General features: G+C 49.8%; 4 protein-coding genes across 4 annotated transcripts; 2 read left to right on the top strand and 2 right to left on the bottom strand.

Moving 5' to 3' along the window:
* Positions 1 to 448: 448 nt before the first annotated feature.
* Positions 449 to 5,742, bottom strand: BO85DRAFT_468188 (WD domain-containing protein). The gene is made up of 5 exons (XM_025662239.1): positions 5,630 to 5,742; positions 4,886 to 5,572; positions 4,329 to 4,763; positions 2,683 to 4,278; positions 449 to 2,635 (listed from the first exon to the last, which is right to left on the bottom strand). Exons 1-5 carry the CDS (start codon positions 5,702 to 5,704, stop codon positions 485 to 487), a joined length of 4,944 nt encoding a protein of 1,647 aa, XP_025516441.1. The 5' UTR covers positions 5,705 to 5,742; the 3' UTR covers positions 449 to 484.
* A 1,277-nt stretch (positions 5,743 to 7,019) lies between these two features.
* On the top strand, positions 7,020 to 8,818 carry BO85DRAFT_468187 (cytochrome P450; the record flags this gene model as incomplete). Its single annotated transcript, XM_025662238.1, has 9 exons — positions 7,020 to 7,055; positions 7,127 to 7,351; positions 7,420 to 7,522; positions 7,599 to 7,667; positions 7,726 to 7,910; positions 7,941 to 8,015; positions 8,114 to 8,327; positions 8,397 to 8,473; positions 8,573 to 8,818. 9 exons carry the CDS (start codon positions 7,020 to 7,022, stop codon positions 8,816 to 8,818), a joined length of 1,230 nt encoding a protein of 409 aa, XP_025516440.1.
* A 340-nt stretch (positions 8,819 to 9,158) lies between these two features.
* On the top strand, positions 9,159 to 10,642 carry BO85DRAFT_468186 (Zn(II)2Cys6 transcription factor domain-containing protein; the record flags this gene model as incomplete). The annotated part of the gene is made up of 2 exons (XM_025662237.1): positions 9,159 to 9,295; positions 9,347 to 10,642. The coding sequence occupies exons 1-2, from the start codon at positions 9,197 to 9,199 to the stop codon at positions 10,640 to 10,642; spliced, it is 1,395 nt and encodes a 464-aa protein (XP_025516439.1). The 5' UTR covers positions 9,159 to 9,196.
* Positions 10,643 to 10,692: 50 nt separating this feature from the next.
* BO85DRAFT_468185 (polyketide synthase) lies at positions 10,693 to 18,219 on the bottom strand (the record flags this gene model as incomplete). The annotated part of the gene is made up of 6 exons (XM_025662236.1): positions 10,693 to 12,082; positions 12,119 to 12,230; positions 12,261 to 15,206; positions 15,300 to 17,205; positions 17,269 to 18,115; positions 18,168 to 18,219. The coding sequence occupies 6 exons, from the start codon at positions 18,217 to 18,219 to the stop codon at positions 10,731 to 10,733; spliced, it is 7,215 nt and encodes a 2,404-aa protein (XP_025516438.1). The 3' UTR covers positions 10,693 to 10,730.
* Between the last annotated feature and the right edge of the window lie 1,425 nt (positions 18,220 to 19,644).

The following is a 19,644-nucleotide window of genomic DNA, read 5'->3' as shown; positions in this document are numbered from 1 at the left end:
GGGCGAAGTGGTAGAGATATGGATGATTCTTTTGATACTCATAGAACCATAAGCCATTCCGAAAAGTGTTGGTAAAACGTCACAAGTAAGCGAGTGATATGCCCGAAAAGGCAAATACTCTGTATTAGAAACATTCTTGTCTTAGGGTCAAGTACACGGCCTCGAAGCTCAAGGCGGGGTATCATTGTTCTGCGTATGCAGTGATTTACTTTGAAGGTTGTCACTTAGACTTCGAAATACAAATATGAACCCTACAAGCAACATGATATTTGAATTAAATAGACGCCATGAGCCGTGTACGGACTGCAGCCCTTGAGAGGAGTCGGTGAATAGATAGCGATACGATGACTACATTGGAAATCAGCGTCCCCTATGTTTTCGTGGTTGAAACGCTCATGCTTTCTCACAGGCTTCTATCAACTTCTACTACTGGGAACTGTGGCTTTGTATGTAAATGAAATAATCTTTATTCGCAAGTGGAAATCTATGTGTCAGCATAGTCTGGCTCTGGGGAAAAATTCAAGGTGCCAATGATTGAGCTTTTGCCTATCAAAACTAGAGAGCTGGCGGACAGGAGATCAACAGATTGTGGACGAAAGTCAGCTGGGAGAGCCACAATTTTCTTCTCATTGTAAGTCACCCATTTCAGATCCTCTTCAAACGTGTACATTGCCAGGTCTTCCCAGTTTAGCAAGAGCGGCTGTCGGTTTGAGATATTACTGTAGCACAGTAATTTTTTGATCGGTTTTTCCTCTGCCATATCCCATATAAGAATGGTGATAACGTCTCTTGCTGCCAGTCGAGTATCGTCGGGCGCAAAAGTCAGAGAATAAACGGATGTCGAATAGCCAGCATGCTTCGTAAGCACTTCTCCGGTTCTCAGATCTGAGATCTTCACATGCCCCCTTTCACAACCTATCGCGATCTGCTTCCCGCTATGCGAAAAGGCAATGGCTGTAATGTGATCGCACCCAAATTCGATGTCATACTGTGTTGGCTCCTTGCCAAGGCTCCAGACTGTCAGAATTCCGGCTGACGATGATGCCACCATGTCACCGTTTGGTGAGAAAGCAAGTATCTCACTTTTCGGAAGAGGTTTTGGGCTAGCTCGTTCTTCCCTACCCGTAGCGCTGTCGTATACCCGCAAAATGCCATCATTGCCGTGGATGACCACTCTCTTGCTATCTGGCGAAAAAGCAGTAGTCACGCCAAGTAAGGTCTCAAGAAGAATGCTGGGTTTCCATGTTATGGTACTGAACAACTTAAAGTAGCCATTATTATTGACAAAAGCTAGGTATTTGTTGTCTGGCGAGAATGCGGCAAACCGGCCAGTCTCTTCTGTCAGTCTGTGTTGGAGTTTGCCAGTGGCGAGATCCCATATTTCAGACACATCACTGTATCTAGTGAGCATAGCCATTTCCCCACTGGGAGAAAAGAGAGATGTGTGTATACTTCCATACGTATTGATTGGTAACGCTGGTGGTTGGCCCACTTTGCCCAAGCCATGGAGATCCCATATTCGCACTGCTTGCTCGCGTCCTGTTAAGGAGACTAGCTTGCGACCATCAGGGGAGAAGGTAAAACTCCTGACTTCATCAGAGTCACCCTGTAGCCGATGGATAATGTGGCGAGTAGTCAGGTCCCATATTTCTAACGTCCCTGCATATGTGCTCGCTGCCAGCTGGGTGCAATCGGGTGAAAAGGCTATTTCTCCGACATAGCCGAATTCGATTTCTCCAACATAGCCAAATTCGATTTCTATTACCTCCTCAGGTCCCCTTTCTGGATCACATACCAGTACCTTGTTATAATCGATCCTAAGGGCGATCTTTTTGAGACTCGAAGAAAAGACAGCGTGAAACCAGTAATCATCTCTCACCTCCCAGGCGAATATTTCTTCGGTATCACAAACCCCACTGCCACGGGGAATGATCTTACTCAACCTGATACGACCATCTGAGCATGACGCAATGAGCTCGCCGTTGGGTGACAAGATCCATTTTTCAAACTGACCCTCTATAATCTTAGTCACGCCAAACTCAGAGTCCCAGAGGCACACTGCTTTGTTATTGTTTTGGAGGAACGCAACCCTTCTTGAGTCAGGCAATGATTTAATAGCCGCAATATCTCTGACACCGACCGCTATATTTTGTCGTCGATCCAGGTGCCCCGTAACAATATCGAAAGTATTGACAGTTTGATCTTTATAGACTGCCATTACATTCCTGCCATTGGGATAAAATGATACTCCCAAAACTTCTTTCTGCCCAGGACTTAGACCCTGGTCTTGTAGTACTTGCTCCAGTTCGCCAGTGATCAGATTCCAGATCATTACATTACCAAATAGGGTACCAGCTGCGACCTTTGTTGAATCAGGAGAGAAGGTTGCACATCGTGGCTCCCCGCACCGGAGTATACGCTCAGCTTGGCCCCAAGAATCGTGAGTAGTAGACGTAAGTCTTATCCACCGGGGAGACTCTTTCTGATATTGCTTTCGTAGCACACTTGATGGTGGGGAGAAAATAAGGGCAGAATAATAGACCTGAAGCGGAGCCTCGGCAATGTCAATGCCATGATGATTGATGAATTGTCTCCCATCATCAACAAATTCGAGAAGTTCTGGATAGTCCCCAGGCTGCTCATGTCAATATACCTACAGGGAGATGCCGGGGCAGTACTCACGGCAACACGAGTCTTCAGTTCAGTCATCGTGGGACTGGCATGTGACATCCTCCTCGTCAGACTTAGAACCTCTAGCCAGTGGGTGAAATGCTCTTTCAAGAAGTTCATGAGTTGTGTGGTTTCCTTTGTCTGAAAAGAACCCGCACAGTTGATATGGGTACCCCAATACCAACAGGCATACTGGACCTCATGGGGAAGATGCTTGTTGATGATTTCCTGCGATACCTCAACCGCTGTAGTTCCTGGATGTTCAATATTGCAAATATTTCTGCGCAGGCTGCCCTGTTCACGAAGAACATCCATGCATCGATGGAAAAGTGTCTTATTCGCTTCCTTCTCGTCAATGAGGAGGTTCTCATCATCGCATCGATTTGGATCGACAAGAAAGTCACGAAAGGAAAGATGGAAGATTGAAACCTGCGAGTCGTCATCTTCCGGCACAACTAGGACTGACTTTAGGTTTTTGAGTATTATTCTGATGTTTCCGCAGGGTTCTCGGAGAAGCGTGGCAAGATTACGCAGTGAGAGGGCCTCTGGCATGGTGATGACTGACCCAACTACTAGCTGGAACAGAGGAATCAGATATATACTATCTGGACCTCGCTCTGTGATTGCCTGCTTCAGGACGAATTTGTACAATTCATCAATGTCTTTGGTAAGTGAAACATGCTGCTTATTTGTATTGAGCAACAAATCCAAGGTAGCGTCGAGGAACCCAGTAGCCTCAAGCAATCGACAGGCAGTCGCTGCGGCGATGAACAATCGTCCACATCGTTCAATAAGTTTTTCTGCTCGTTCTTTGCCAGGCCACGCTTCCTGGGTCCTGCCTTTAGGCTGCTTTATTAAAGCAATTTCGGAAAGTTTGTCCTCGAGGAAGATACGGATGTCTCGTTCTGTGGTCAGATCTCCAGTACCATCAATCATTACATCATAATAAGTCGTTGAAGGAATCTGTGTGAATCCATCAGCCAGATAATCCTCGGGCCGGCTGGTCACAAAGATCCGTAGCCGAACTTTTTTTAGCGTTCTCGCTGTCGCCAAAAGCTTTACGACGCTCTGAGCATATATACGTCCGTTCTGGCATTCATCCAATGCGTCAATCACAAGGACTAAAACCATCGGATCCGAGAATTTGTCACTCAGCGCAGAAAGTGGCTCAAGAAGGAGACATCGCCATTGTTGATCTAGAGACTGTTGAGCCACACCATGCTTTTGCTGAATGGAATCTTTTAAATGGGTTGCAAAGCCAGGGAGCACATCTGCTAGTTGTCGGGCCAGAGTGGGAAAAAGTCTATCGGGATCTGCTCGATCGGCATTGCTTCTCGAGAAGAAAAATGAGGCGCCAAGAAGAAGCTGGTCATTGAACATCTTGGCCGCAGTCCGAGCAATGGTAGACTTGCCAGTGCCTGCCATGCCTCTAAGCCAAAAGATGCAGTTGTTATCGCCTCCAATTCCCCATCTTTGAATTTCACAGAGAATCTGTTTCCGGGTATCTTCATGGCAGTATGGTGGAGGGGGCATGTCTTTCCTATAAGTATCAAATGCAGCATATTCGGCTTCCCGCAGTCCCCTAATCAAGGCGTCCTGTGTGAGGAGCTAATTGCAATGGTTAACTAGAAGCCCACTGGTACGACTGTTCAACATACCTTGATCTCCTCGTGAGCTTTTCTACTCTCATCCAAAGTTGACTTCAAAGTCTGCCGCAGGCGGGACATCTGATCATCAATGCTTGTGATTATCTTCTGATTGAGCTTTCCCAAATCCAAAGTGATACTATCTTCCGTATTCTTCATACTCGTAAGCATGGCCGTCCAATTGTCTTTCAGAACGGCGTCCCTTAGAAGACGCTTGATGGAAGGACGAGAGTACTGGGCCACCAGCGAAATCTGATACTTTAGAGACTGTGAATAAAGGTTGATCATCTTGTCTTTCACCCGAGAAAGAAGCCTCTGATCTTCAGATGACTGACCCCTAGAGATTAAAGGGGTTGTTTCTATGAGTCGACAACGAACCAAGATGTCAGAGATATCTTTCAGCCCAGCCTTGGCGGTATCAAACTGTGTCAGTGCATTATCTAGCAACTATAATCAAAGGTTAACAGCCTAGTATTTAGCATCAGGGCATAAAGGGCAAGCTTAATCTGTATCTGTGAAAAGTCTCGGCAACGGCGATGTTGCAACAAGTATCGATTGAAGTGACATACCGGGAAAAATCCTGCCACGCAACCCCATGCCAGAGCTGCATGAGGTTCTGCGCTAACGATCGCTGTGATAATATCCTTGAACATCTTGATCGTGCAGAATATCTCAGACACTTTGTCCCTAACAACTCGGCCCCTAACGACCAGTCTTGCATTCTGTATCACATCCAGTTTGCCCTTGACAATATCCTGCAGCTTTTCAAGATTGCCCTTATTGGCCCTTTCATCGGCATCGCCATTGCTTGTTCCTGCCTCGTCTTGACTGATCTCCGCTTCTACCAGAAGCTTGACAAATTGGGCCATGACGTTTTCGTTCACTTCCTGCTCGACCTTCCGGTAAGCTGCTTCCCAAAGGCCGTTACGCTGCGTTTTATCATGCAATCGCTGGCTCAATTCCTCCTGCTCGACTTTGCTAAGAAGCTCAGTACGAGCCTCCTTCTTATCCACCATCGCCTTTTTTCCTGTCGTCTCTTTCATTTCCCTCGTCTCTTTCTTGTCCGCCATCTCCTTCTCTTCGGGGCTAGTCTCTAGGTCGACATTCTTGCTTTCGGTTTCCGGGTGGCAATGAAAAATAGATTCATCTGACGGAGCCTGGACTGTGTTGGCGGGTTGAGTGCGACTTTGTGGTTCTTGTATCAGTGCAGACGAAGCAGGCGAAGCAGTCGAAGAGGAAGGTTCGACCTTTGGTGACTACGCCAATAACGTTAACCACACTCGGTTCTGGCTGATCAAATGTCTATGCTTTACCTCCTCGGCGGCTTTATTTCGCTTCTTCCAGGTGCTAGGCATGAAAATGCCTGTCAAGGTCTCCTTACAGGTCATAATGCTCGCCTCAGTCGCGGAAAAATGTGGGTTGACGATGGGTGGGTTTCGGATTCGGAGCGGGGTTAGGAAGTGGTGGGTGAGAATTAAGCGCCTGGAAAAAGCAATTCCGCGTAGCCCCCTGCTCTACACCGTGATCAATGCACCTATTGACTGTAACCGACTTTTTGATAACAATGATGATATTATTTGTCGCAATTCCAACGATATCACTTCTTTTCACTTTTCTTACGCTGTCACTTTTGTTCCTATTGTTCCTTGCTGTGCATTTTACTTATTTCGAATAAACTGCGCCTGTACATCTAACCACTATCAGATCTTGTCTGTTAAACAATGTGTACCTATCAATTAGATGACCCTAGCTAAGCTTTCGCGATAGTATTACAAAGAAGCAAAATTTACGGTGCCACTGTAGCACATCCATTGTTTTAACTTTTAGAACCGCATTCCCATATAAATCAAACCGCTTTCATCCCGAGAGTGGGGTTCTTACCGCTATTCCTCGGTCTGTCATTGGCAGATGCCTGACCCATGATTGCAATACTTCCCTTGTTAGACAAGGCCGTAAGCCAAACAGCGTCCCCGATGCTTTGATGAATCTCACGGTAATATTGCTCGGAGAAATACCCAGAGATTCCCCAGATTGCTTCTACTCGTGCAAACGTCCTAGTATATAAGACTCAAGACTACAACTGGCGTGACTCACTAGTACCACAGATCCCTGCACCTCAACTCTTGAAGTTCGAATCTCACGATTCATTGTCCTCATAGATATCACTACATATGTGGTAGCAGTATAATTTATGCTTGCCTCGGCAGATCATGGATGTTGAGATTCTGACCTTGACACGCGACCCCGGCCCGAACCACGCAGCAATCGCTAAGATTCTGTACAATCAGCTTTCGAATTCAAAATGGGAACTCTAGGGAATTCATGGGGCTCACAAGCAATTTCACAATTTATCAATCAGTGGCCCAATAGCTTCCAGTGGGAGTCAGCCGACTGCGTAAGTGTTAGCAGCGCTGAATCATTCCTCGTATCCTCGGGATTCATTTACGTGGCGACTATTCATGCATGAAGCCTATACCGGATTTGGACTATCTAGTAATGACTAGTTGATTGATCTTGAAGCACTAGTGCTATCGCTTACACTTTTGCTACACAACCCCGGAGATAAGTATTGACAGTAGTCTATCCTCATCCCTCGTTGCCCATAAAAAATGCTACTGTCTCTATCATCGTCTTTATTGGCACTACTAAGTTATGATCTCAACAGACACCCTTCTTGCGCTCCTGCGTGCAAGCATAGAGAACATGCTGGGTCACACCACGATGCCAGTTCCCGTCCTTGTATCACTGGCTTTAGCCCTCCTTTTGTTTTCTTTGTTTTTTCTTTTTCAAACCGGAACTTCACATATAAGGACACGGCCCTCAATCCAAAGAAACACTTCGAGCTTACGTCTACCAGAGTCAAGTGGGAATTCTTCTTCAATGCTCAGAGGCTATTACGGGATTGGTTTACAACCCATCCCAGCACGCCAGTACCTTTGCATACTGATGTTGGGGAAATGACGATGCTCCCCCCGAGTATGGCGAATGAGATTCGGAATAAGGAACATTTGAGCTTCTCCCAATGGGCTATGAAGGTATGCTTTGTCTTCTCAATATTTGCTGTTTAATACCTTGCTTGTGTGGAAGACTGAGAAGGCCTCAGGCATTCCATGGAAATTTACCTGGATTCGACGGATTCCGTGAGATTGGCCAAGATTCGGGTATTGTCCAGGCCGTTATTGCAAATGACCTGGCGAAATACTTGAGTGAGTCACCGAACCTCATCAATAGTGATGCTTGTGCGTATTCGCATACTGATTTTTGAATCCGGATTCTTTACAGATAAGGTTACTGAGCCCCTTGCCGATGAAACTTCCGTGGCCGTCCGTGAGCTGTTAACCGATAACGAAGGTAGACAATCTTGATTCGTTGATCTGGCAGTGGACGGGCTAATGAGTATAATCATTAGAATGGCATACGATCCGCTTGAGTGGTATAATGGTGGCTCTCATTTGCCACATCGCCTCGCGTGTTTTTCTTGGGGAGAAGTTGTGCCGGAATGAAGAATGGCTGCGAATCACTCAAAGCTATACCATAGATGGATTCCTTGCGATGACAGAACTCCGCATGTGGCCTGCAGCTATCTACCCCATCGTACACTGGTTCTTGCCCTGATGTCGCAAGCTCAGGACTCAAGTGAGTAAATCTCGGAAAGTCAAGCAGCCAATATTGGAGGAGAGGCGTCAATTAAAGGAAGGCGTTCATGCAGAGGGTAAACAGTCATCAATATTGATGATGCTATTGAATGGTTCGAAAATGCCGCGAAGGGTCGGCCTTATGATCCTGTCGGTGTGTAGCTGATTCTTTCTGTCGGGGCCATCCACACCACTTCGGACCTGACATGTCAGACAATGACCCATCTTGTACAAAACCCAGAGATTTGGGAGCCTTTACGCAAGGGAATTGTCGACACTCTCCAACAACATGGCTGGAAAAAGACCGCTTTGTACAACATGAAATTGCTGGATAGCGTTATCCGGGAGAGCCGAATACTGAAACCAGTCACCAAAGGTAAGCAGAGCAGATTCCCATCTGTTCTCTCATATCTTCCAGAGATCTGACTAAACTATCTGTAAATAGTCTCAATGCGCCGGATGGTCCTCCAGGAAGTCAAGCTCTCCGATGGGACGGTCATCCCGAAGAATGGCATGCTTGCGGTATCGGCGCACAAGCTGTGGGATGACGACACCTACGAAAATGCGGCCTCCTTGGACGGATACCGGTTCTATAGGATGCGCGATGATCCTGAGCGATAGTCCCAGGCACAACCTGTTACAACCGCCCCGGAGAACTTGGCTTCTGGACATGGCAAACATGCATGTCCTGGACGCTTCTTTGCTGCCAATGAAGTGAAGATTGTATTTATCTTTCTCCTTCTGCGGTATGACTGGAAGCTGTTGGAAGGGATGGTACCAAGGATCCTTTCTGGTGAGTTTGGCATGGAACTTGACCCGACTCTGAAATTGGAGGTTAGAAGGCGTCGTGAGGAGATGGAAATATGAAGCACGGAGCCGGTATTAATCACAGAGGGGCTCACAATGTTCTACTCCGATGTATCAGTCATGAATGGAGAAAGCAATGGCTGTGCAGATACCAGACATGGGGGGGAGATATAAATGTTGCTAGAGAAAAAACAAAACCTACGATTGCTGGACCAGACATTCCGGGGAAACCCCCCGAAGTAGACCCGGAATTTCACCGGACAGGGCTGAAGGATAGTTGAGTGGGGCAATCCCCCTGAAGCCCTTCTGGAACCAACGTTATTCGCCCCGTTTAAATTTTAAGCATGCCGCTGGTGTCCACGTCGCATTCCTCCTCGATTATCTAGCCTTCCTGGCATGCCGATGACCCATTCCTGACCCATCGCATGTACTGTGACAATGGGCGCCTCACTCACCCTATACACGCAGAAGCTATCGCGCAAAAGCCATCGAAAATCCCGTCTAGGCTGTAAAAATTGTAAGAGGCGTAGAGTCAAAGTCAGTTCCCCCAAACATTCCTCCACTGGAGAGATACTAATCAGTTATTAGTGCGATGAGATCAAACCACACTGCACCAACTGTCTCCGCCATTCCATAGAGTGCGACTACAGCTCTCAACCCCAGACTCACCCCAACTCCACTCCACCATCTCAACAAACAGACTCAGTATCACCGCAATCACAGGGCCCCAGCACAGACAGTTACACCTTCTACTCATCCACACCCACGAACTTCCGACCCCCAAAACGAGGCCATGGCACTTCCCACACATCAGAACCCGACCCAACCCCACCAAACAACGACCTAGTCAAGCGCCCCTTCCAGTACACAGCCCTCGACATGCTCCTCTTCCACCACTTTTCCACATCCCCTGAACTAACCGGCGCTCAACCAAAAGCCCGTCAACAACTATGCCAAATCGCTTTTGCCCATCACTACGTCATGCACATTCTCCTCGCCTTCTCTGGCTTTCATCTCGTGCGACGTTCGGATGATCAACAGTGGAGTCAGAGCATGGGTTTCACAAAAACACAAATTTACACTGAAGCCGAACGCCACTTTAACGTTGCTGTCCGAGACGTTTCAGCCATTTTACCGCACCTTGACCGCGATAACAGCCCCGCAATGTATGTCTCTGCGGTCTTCATCTTCATCTCAAGTCTCGCCCGTGGCCCTCAACCGGGGGAGTACCTCGCTTTTCGGAGTGACGGGGACCCAGGCCATCTATCTCTGTTTCTAGGTGTTCGATCTGTATTCGAGCTGTGTAGTGGGGACATGCCAACAAGTGTATTTGCAATTCATGGAGAAGACGATAATTCTGCGCCAGCCTCTGATAACCCGAGAAATGAGACACAAGGCAACGGTTCCGAGGGGTCTACCTCACAACGAAGGACAAAGCTAGGAGACTACCGCCACCACCTAGAAACATACCGCGCCCTCCTCATGACATCCATACCCATCGAGGATCCACGACTACCTATTTACCTGCAAACCCTTGACCGACTAGGTGACAGTCTCGACGCCATAATGGGCCCCGATACGCAGGGAACAATAGGAATGGCTCTCTTCCCGCTCGTCTTTGCGTGGTTGTATCAGTTGCCGGATGCGGTGGTGGGTGATTTGCAGCGGAGGGAGCCGGTCGCGTTGATTATTTTTGCGTTCTTTTTGTATCTGCTTGGTCGGCTGGATAATGTATGGTTTATTTCTGGGTGGCCAAGGCATATTCTAGAGGGGGTAAGGAGGCATTTGGATGGGGGGTATGGGGGGTATATTCAGTGGGCGGTGGATCATATCGGAACATCAACAGATGGGTTAGGGGCATGTACGGAGGTCGTAAGTAAGTGATGATATGGCAAGGTGAAATCTGAATGGCCATTTCATATATATTCTCAGTTTACGAAATAATCAGAACAGTACTCGATGACTCTTAATATCACCCTCCCAGCGTCCCCTCAACCACCGACCTCGCCAACATCCTCAGGGTCATCTTCGCATCCATCAACTCCAACATACTCACTCCCTTCCCAAACGCCCCTTGAAACCAATTGCGGAACTCCGCCGCCATCAAACTATCGATACCATGCTCCGCCACCGTCTTCTCGGGGTTCACACTACCCACATCTACAAACAACAGGCTCGCTACGTTGGCCCGGATAGCCTCAGTCACAGGCTCAATAGTCTGCGTCTCTGCACCTTTTTCAGAGCTTTTACCCCCCGCCTTTAATTGCCATTTATACTGAGCGGTACGTGATGTGTCGGAGTCGTTGGTGTCCGAATTACTAAGGGAGGAGGCGTCCTCTACAGCACGAAGCATCAAGGAGACACGAGGATCCTGGTGCCATCTGGGGGTGGGGGAAGAGGCGATGGAGGCAGATGAAGATCGGGCCATCTTGGCGAGGACGGCTGGGTCAATGCCAGTTACTATGTGGGACGCAGAGAGGGGGTCATCATTGTGGCCGAGCCATTCGGCGTTGGGGTGGTTATTAACAAAGGCTGGCTCGAGCATACGTACAACCTGGGCTCCAGTCATACTTTGACCTTTAGCGCGGGCGAACAGTTTGACAGTGACGGGGTCGTTGGTCAAAGGGCCCAGGTCGTTGATGAAGCCAAGGGCAACGGTTGTGGCGGGGAGACCCAACCGGCGGCGGTAGCGGCCAAAGTAGTCAAGATAGTTGTTGGCAGCGAGGTACGTGCCTTGAGTTGGGAAGGCGTACATTGTGCCCAAGGAGGAGGTCTTGGCGAAGAAGTCGAGGGGAATGGAGATCGTGGCCTCGTGGAGGTGCCGGACGCCAAAGACTTTAGCCGCCATGCCTTGGTGGAATTTGTATTCGGTCATCTTATCGAATGGGATGTCTTGGTACGAGACGGCGAAGTGTAGAACACCGCGGACAGGCCGTTCGGGGTTGGCATGAGCCGCTTTCATGGAGTACATGACGGCGTCGCGGTTGGCTACATCGCAGGCAATTGGCTGGACCCGGATGTCTTGGGTTGCCAGCTCGGTGATGAGACGCTCTGCTTCTGGGGCTAGGTTGTTTGCACCACGGCGAGACCAGACTTCCATGTCGCGGGCACCGCGGCTGCTCATCCACCGCACGATTGAGCGGCCCAGGTCGCTCAGCCCGCCGACAAGGATGTAGCGAGCGGCGGGATCGAAACGCGCAGGGGGCGCGGATGAGGTGGGGAGAGTCCGCAGCACAGTGGATGGGTCTTGGTAGGTGATGACGCGCTTTCCGATGTGGGTGCCTTGCGAGAACTGAAGGAGGGTCTGGTCGAGGTGGCCAATGTCTGCAATTTGGTAGGGCTTGATGGGTCCAATGCGACCAGCGCGGAAGTGCGCGTCGACGGACTGCATCAGCTCGGCCCCAAGGACAGGGTCGCGCTCTACAACGAGACCAAAATCAAAAGAAGTGAATCCAGCACTTTTTTGAAAGAGCTCTAGGCCGATACTTTGGGAGCTAGTGACATCCATGCGACCAACGTCAATCAAATGTCCCAACGGGGCGAGGGCTTTTACGGACTCGTACAACATGTCGCCCTGCGCGTTACTGAGTATGACATCGAACCCCCCATGCTGCTGACTAGCATGCTGTAGACTGGTCAAGTCGCGGGAGGAGAAGATCTGCGATGCTGGAATACCCATGTGATCTATCAGGAACTGAACTTTGTCTGGAGTACCGGCCGTCGCATAGATGGCGGCCCCCTTGGACCGTGCCACTTGAATAGCTGCCAGTCCCAGGCCGCCCGTAGCCGATTGAATTAGTATCTTTTGTCCAGACCTGACACGGGTGATATGCTCGAACGCATACACCGCAGTCATGTACACCAGCGGCATAGTGGCCGCCTCGATTGGGTTGACGTCCTCGGCCAGCTTGCGTGCGAGGCCTGCCGGCACACGAGTGTGGGTGCCAAAATGCCCCTTGCCCAGGCCATAGACTCGGTCACCAACGGTGACGCTAGTAACATCAGCTCCTGCCTGAGTGACAGTACCGCAGTATTCGTTAGAGAGGTTGTTCGCATCGTATCGGCCCGAACATAGGCCCAGGTCTTTCCAATTGAGTCCGACAGCATCCACCTTGACGTCGATATAGTCCCGTGGCAGTGGCTGCAACAGCTCCGTATACGGATGAAAGTACAGGGAGGTGAGGATGCCTGGTGTCTCGAACGCCGCCCGTACAGGTCCAAGGCTGCCCAGTGGAACCTCTTGCCTGGTGGGAGCTACCTCAGCATAGCCTTGCAGCTGCCCGTCGGGCACGAACCGGCTGGTCCACATGCAGCCATCTTGCCAAATCATGTCACGATTAACTTCGGAAGGCCTGTTGTCATTGAGAGTGGGCTGCAGGAGGTGCTCCTGTTCAGCTAGGCATCGGACCAGCTCGTCCATCTCGCCGGCAGAGACTTGAAAGCCTTCCGCATCAATGTCCACGGACAGAAACTGCCCGCTCGGGTTTTCAGTTCCCAGTGTCCGAAGCAACCCGCTGACGAATGCACCATCGGGATTTCGGCCCTTCACTAGGCCACAAGAGGTGACCCAGACCATACTCGCCGTATTTGCAGCTAGATGCTGGAATATTCCCAGTCGACGTTGGTCGGCAGCAAACAGAAGGTTCTCTCCATCCAGGAAAGCCACCACGCGAGAATTGGGGCCGATGATGTCAACTACTTGGTCCAGAGGACTGATCTGCACAGATAGGCCTCGCTGTTTCATGGCCCGGGCCAAATGATGGAGAAGGGCCGGGGTGTCTTGAGACCCATGCATTAGGTGGACCATAGAACTACCGCTCTTGCAAGTCGGCCCTGGCTCAGGCAGGGTGGACAGGATTATGGTGGAGGAAGGGTCAGCTTCGCGACAGATCAGCTTGGCCCCTGACTCGAATCCCGCGCGCAGAAGGCATCGGTTCCATGCAAGATCACTACTTTCGGTGTGGTCCACTAGTACAAGGTGTCCCCCAGGCTGGAGAAGCTTCTTGGTGCTTGTTAGGGCCTGCTCGGTTGCTGTGACATTTTCCGCGTTGCTCCACAGGATGATGTCGTAAGTCCCTATCTGGGATTCCTGCTCTGAAAAATCTTGATTCATATCCAACACGGAGTATTCGACGTTGCGAAATTCTGATGTAGTCTCACGGAAGGAGTCGAGTCGCTGTGCAGACATGTCGGTTGCTACGTACTCGCGGTAGCTCTTAATGCCATTGTGACCGACCAAGGCCTTTAGTACCGCCTGGCCAGCATTTTGGTCATCTCTCCCAGCGTTGAGCTGCAGAATTCGTAGTTCTGGGTTGGCGTGGCCCAGGAGGTCGAAGAGGTAGGAAAGTCGACAAAAAGAATTAGACTCGTCCACAGACGAAAGCAATTGAGTCCACTGCTTCCGACTTAATGTTCGACTGTCAGGTCTCCAGACAAGACGCGCGTAAGGGCTGGAATACGCCTTTCTAGATAGATCCGCTGCAGAGGACTGTTGCTCGTTGAAATTGGTGTACCGCATGTTGTCCACATCCATAATAGCTTCCCCAAAGTCATTCAATAATTGAAATTGGGCGTAAGCTCCACGTAGTCCACGCAGCTCACCGCGCGATACCCCTCTAATCCAGTCACGGTCTTGGAGGCAGCCGAGTTTGAAGCGCATCTGGTCGAAATGAATGGGCAATTGAACGCTAGCCGTTTCCGCTAGTCCGCCATTACAGGCCATGAGACCCAGGCGGATAGCCCGATCCAAGGAGGTGGGGTGGATGGGATAGCTTGACTCGCCTCCAGGGAACATGTCTGATGTGGTATTTAAAGATAGCTTGGCCACTGCTATGTTTCTAAAAGGGTCAGCCCAGATATCTGAGTATCCTTGGAACGAAGGCCCAAAGTGGAGGCCCATATCAGCTACGCGAGTTTGCCAAGCCTGTTCATTCACAGCACGTCCGTCCATGGTAGTTGTGTCAATGGGAGTAGGCGCGTTGAAGGTAGCGACCTCAACCTTGACCATACCTGCGCAGTGCTCCGTCCACTGTTCGGAATCATTTGCCACTGAAGCGATAGAAAATCTTGCCCATCCCGGAGATGCGGCGGTCGCACCGTCCTCTAGCTCCATGCTAAGCACAATTTCAATGCCCCTATCGTCTTGCGGGACAACTAAAGTCTTCTTGATTGAGACGTTACGAAGGGTTAAACTAACAATGGGCAACGCATCGGGCAACTCCGCATAAGCCTGTTCTGCTGCCAGCATCGCCATAACGATGTGTGCCGCTCCGGGGTGCAAAACGTGGGGAGGCACGCAGTGGTCATTCAGCCAGGGCAGACTTTTCAAACAGAGTATGTTTCGCCATTGCGGACGCAGCCGAGTTGTCCCTGGCACCCGGGCTCCAAGCAGATCATGCCGGGGCCAGCGTCGGTGACGGTACTCCTTGCTCAAACGGCTCTCGTGGTACTTTATAGGTCCATAAGAGTACCGGTAGGGCGGCAGGTCAATAGCCATGCAACCATGTACGAGCGCTCGTTGTGCTCCAAATTATTCATCAACGGCGTTGACTGCCACCAAGTCGACCTCTGCATTGAGGGCAAATAGCGTTCCGGCGAGTCCAAGTAGCGAGCGGCGAGCATCCTGACTTCTCTCTACCGATGCAACATGGGGAACCGTGCGCCCCAAGCTTTTGGCGATCTGCCCCAATGGGCCTTTCAGCGCTGGATGAGGACCAATCTCCACAATGACGCCAATGCTCAGGTCATCTGTATTTAGAAGCCTGGAGGCGGCATCGGTAAATCGTACGGGTGACTCCAGATTTGCCTGCCAATACAAATCGGTCACTTCATCCCGAGGCATGGATGTGTTTTTGTGTGGCACCACCGAAGAAACCCAGGGGACGTTGGAATATCTGTGGGCGGTATCAATCATTCCTACGCTGGCAAGTTGGTGCAATGCATCATCAATGGCCTGAGCGTAATCGTGGCCAAGTAAGTGCATATGGTGCGAGTGATAGGCAATCCCTCCGGTCCGAAGTTGCCGGTTGAAGACAGCCTCTTGGGTGAGCTGGACACTCAGTTTCCCGATAGCATCAGCGTCACCAGACATGGTGATGCTGACCGGAGAGTTGATGGCCGCTACTTTGACTCTATCCCCGAGCCCAGCGCGTTTGATGTACTCGGCACCCTGCTCTGCCCCAAATCCCACGGCCAACATAGAGCCCTGTTTTTGGTTGAATGAGACAATGTATCCACGGTAGTAAGCAATGGTGATGGCCTCTGCTGCTGTGATCCGACCGGCGGCGTACGCAGCAGCCATTTCGCCTGATGAATGGCCCACTACTCCCGCAGGGCGGACCGACCATGATGCCAACAGGTCAACAAGAGCAATCTGTAGCGCGGTACATGCTGTCTGAGACACCCCAGGCTTGTGTATGAGATCCTTATCGCATTTGCCACATAGAATGTCTGCAACCTTCCATGGGGCGGGTTCGGGCAACGTAGCCAGCACGGTATCGAGGTATGCAACGACATCTCTGAAGACGGCGTACTCGAACAATTCCGCTCCCATAGCAGGCCATTGGGAACCTTGTCCTGTGAAAATAAAACCGACATTTACTTGACGGGGCGAGGCGAATACCTTGGGTTTATTGTCCATGACCTGTCCGCTCTGGACGACCTGATCTTTGTCAACAATCGAGAAGGCTCGCTGAGAGAAGCGGGATCGTTTAGATGCGAGAGTGTAGGCCACATCTGCCAGTGAATGCTGAGGAAGGGAATTGTGCAGCGCCTCCATGTTCGCTTTTAGAGAAGACTGTTTATGCGCGGAGAAGGGAAGAACCACCATCTGGCGAGTGGTAGCATCGGCCTGTCTGACCATTGTCGGGGAATTGATTATTGGACAGTGCAACGGAAAATGTGCTTCTAACTTGGCTTCATTGGTTTTATTCTTGTCATTGGTGCTCGTGATTACATGTCCGTTGGTACCATTTGACGTCTCAGCCTGCTTGTCAATAATGCCGGGCTTCACATACTCTGGAAAGGCATTTTGGACGTGGTCGATGATGCAATGGCCGTTGGTGCCTCCAAAGCCTGCCGAAGTGACACTTGCCCGCTTAAGTCGATCATTTGGCCATGGCTCTAATTCACTGACGACGCGAGCCTTGGCTTGATCAAAATCGATGCGTGGATTGGGAGTCTGGAAGCCAAGGGTTGCAGGGAACTCCCCAGCCTCGAGCGAAGCGACCACCTTGAGGATACTGGGCAAAGCGCTTGCACCTTCCAAATGGCCCACATTAGTCTTAACAGATCCAATAAGCAGGCGATCTTTAGGGTCATTGGACCGAGACGGCCCAAACACATTCCCAGCTGCTGCCACTTCGATTGGGTCTCCGACACGGGTGCCCGTTCCGTGACACTCGAGCAAGGTCGTCTCGCCGGGATCAAGCCCCCCTGCATTCTTGTAGCTGTACATCTTGATGTTAGTAGTGACTCTGAGAGGCATAGTCTATATTGTGGACAAAACTCACGCTTCTCGGATGAGGGTCTCTTGTGCTGGACCGCTGGGGTTAGTGATACCCTTCGTACGCCCATTAGCATTGACTGCACTGCCTCTGACTAGGGCGCGGATTGGAGACGCATCCTGCATTGCAAGCGAGGCTGTCTTTAAGTAGAGAGCTGCGTAACCTTCGCCGCGTGCATACCCATCTGCAGACTCATCGAAAGTGTGGCACCTGGAGGAAGGTGACAGGGCGCCCAGTTTTCCCATGGCCATGTGGCTGTTGGGGTTCATAAGCCAATTCGACCCGGCTACAATTGCAGAATCGCAATCCCCATTCCGTATGGCGGTAATAGCCAGGTGAAGTGCATATATGGACGAGGCGCATGCACTGTTGATCAACAGACTCGGGCCTTGGAGGTTGAAAATGTAATGAATGCGGTTGGCCAGCATGTTAGGAAAGGCACCACTGGCCGAGTACTTGCCACTATAGTCCCAATCACGTGTCTGGGACACATAATTGTCGAGAGAGATGTCGCCCACAAAGACCCCGATTCTACTCCCGGATAAACTGTCCCACGTCTCCCCCGCATTCTCGAATGCTTCATATGTCACTTCGAGTAGCTTTCGTTGCGATGCGTCCATGGTTTCCGCCTCGGCATCAATAATCCCGAAGAAGGACGGGTCAAAGAGCCTCACATCCTCTTTCAAGAGGAAGCCACTGCTGCCTACAGCGGTTCCAGGGCGCTCTAAATTGGGATGATAGAAGCCCTGGGCTGAAAAGCGCGGCGCGGCAAACTCCCCTTGGCTATCCTTCTGGTCCCGGAGGAACTCCCAGAATGCAGGAATGTCATGAACACCACCTGGAAGACGGCAACCTTCTAAAGTCAGCAAGGTTCAATATTCCGAAAACCCAGGGACATTCAATACCCATGCCAACAATGGCAATCGGCTCGCACTCATTCGATTTTGGAGTTTTCATGATGGGTTGACAGGGAGTGTAAGTAATAATGGATAAGACCCAGAAAACTGGGGCAGGTATATTTCGGAAAGGTGAAACACTAAATACAGAGGTCGTTTCTCTTTCCCATATTAATAATACGGATGTGGCTATATTTGTCAATTGACGTGCTGTATTCACCTATCAGGCAGCCTCGTTCACGGTAACAGGGCCCCTATATAGCTCTCATATCCCAGAAAGCTGCAATTTTAGGGGAAAAGATGTGGTCCTGTTTTAGTCTCATACTAAGACCGGTTCGGTGAAAACATGACGTGACTTTTTGTACATCATCTGTATCCTGTCTGTCTAATGTCATGATACATGAGATTCCCGGTTTCGTCACACCGAAAAGCTCCGGGGATTTCGTGATCGACATTCACATGGCCAACATGTACTGACTGCAAAGGGTATTGGTCTTGTAGCGAGGAAAACTTTAACCGAGTTCGGCTCTGTGCTTGCAGAGCAATGTAATGATAACACATGCAGGTTTGTTTGCAAATACCACTGGTGGGGACACGCAAAGGCATTTCTGCATTGGTCGATGCGCATATTGTTCCAAAGATTTAATGAATTCACAGATGCAAGCAACACAAGCTGTAATATGGGGAGGTACTAACCAGCATACTCCGTCAAAACCTGCAAGGGATAAGGTACAGTATCACTCGACTCAGTAGCCTGCATGAACCCGTTACCCTATACGTAAGTCAATGATAAGACGGCAGCAAGTCCCAATCGCAGAAAGAAAACAACTAGGCAGATTCAAACAAAATAAGCTAACATAAAGAAAAATCCTCAAAGGGCGATAAGACAAAAATGAAGTAAGAAAAGAGAGAGAGAGAGACAAAGAGATGTGATACCCCCCAAGGGGACCCGTGTGGCCCTGAACCTTAGGAGCAATCTTGTAAGGGATGCCCAGCTACATAAGCCGGACCAGAATGCTAGGCCCGTATCTTGTGGTTTAACTGGCAAACAGGGGTTCCGTCTGCAGAAGCGCACCTAGGACGCGCCCCTGAACATTATATGATTAGTTCGGTTAACATATTATCAATTTTGGAAGTAGCATCAGACGCTTGTATGACGGTAGCAACTAATTGGAGTTACCGAATAACAAAATGTGTAACAGATAGTACCCCAGTTTGGAAGGTATCGAATTATATGATAGCTATATGGTATCATGTGCGGAAGTCTGGGAAGCTGAGGTCTTAGTAGACTACGTATGGGTTCCTCACGTAGCATCTGCGGGTATTGGTAATGTTGGATTTCTAGCACACACCTGCTACTCAGGTTATATCGGAAAAACTTTTTTGTTTTTTTCAAAAAGAATTTACAAAATCTATACATAACTTGATTTCTTCACCAATATATTCAGCACTTATATCTGCGTAAATGGCAAAATTAAAAGTTCTT

Source organism: Aspergillus piperis (genome assembly GCF_003184755.1).
Source record: "Aspergillus piperis CBS 112811 unplaced genomic scaffold BO85scaffold_7, whole genome shotgun sequence".
NCBI classification, from domain to species: Eukaryota; Fungi; Ascomycota; class Eurotiomycetes; order Eurotiales; family Aspergillaceae; genus Aspergillus; species Aspergillus piperis.
This window is presented reverse-complemented; position numbering and strand designations above follow the sequence as displayed.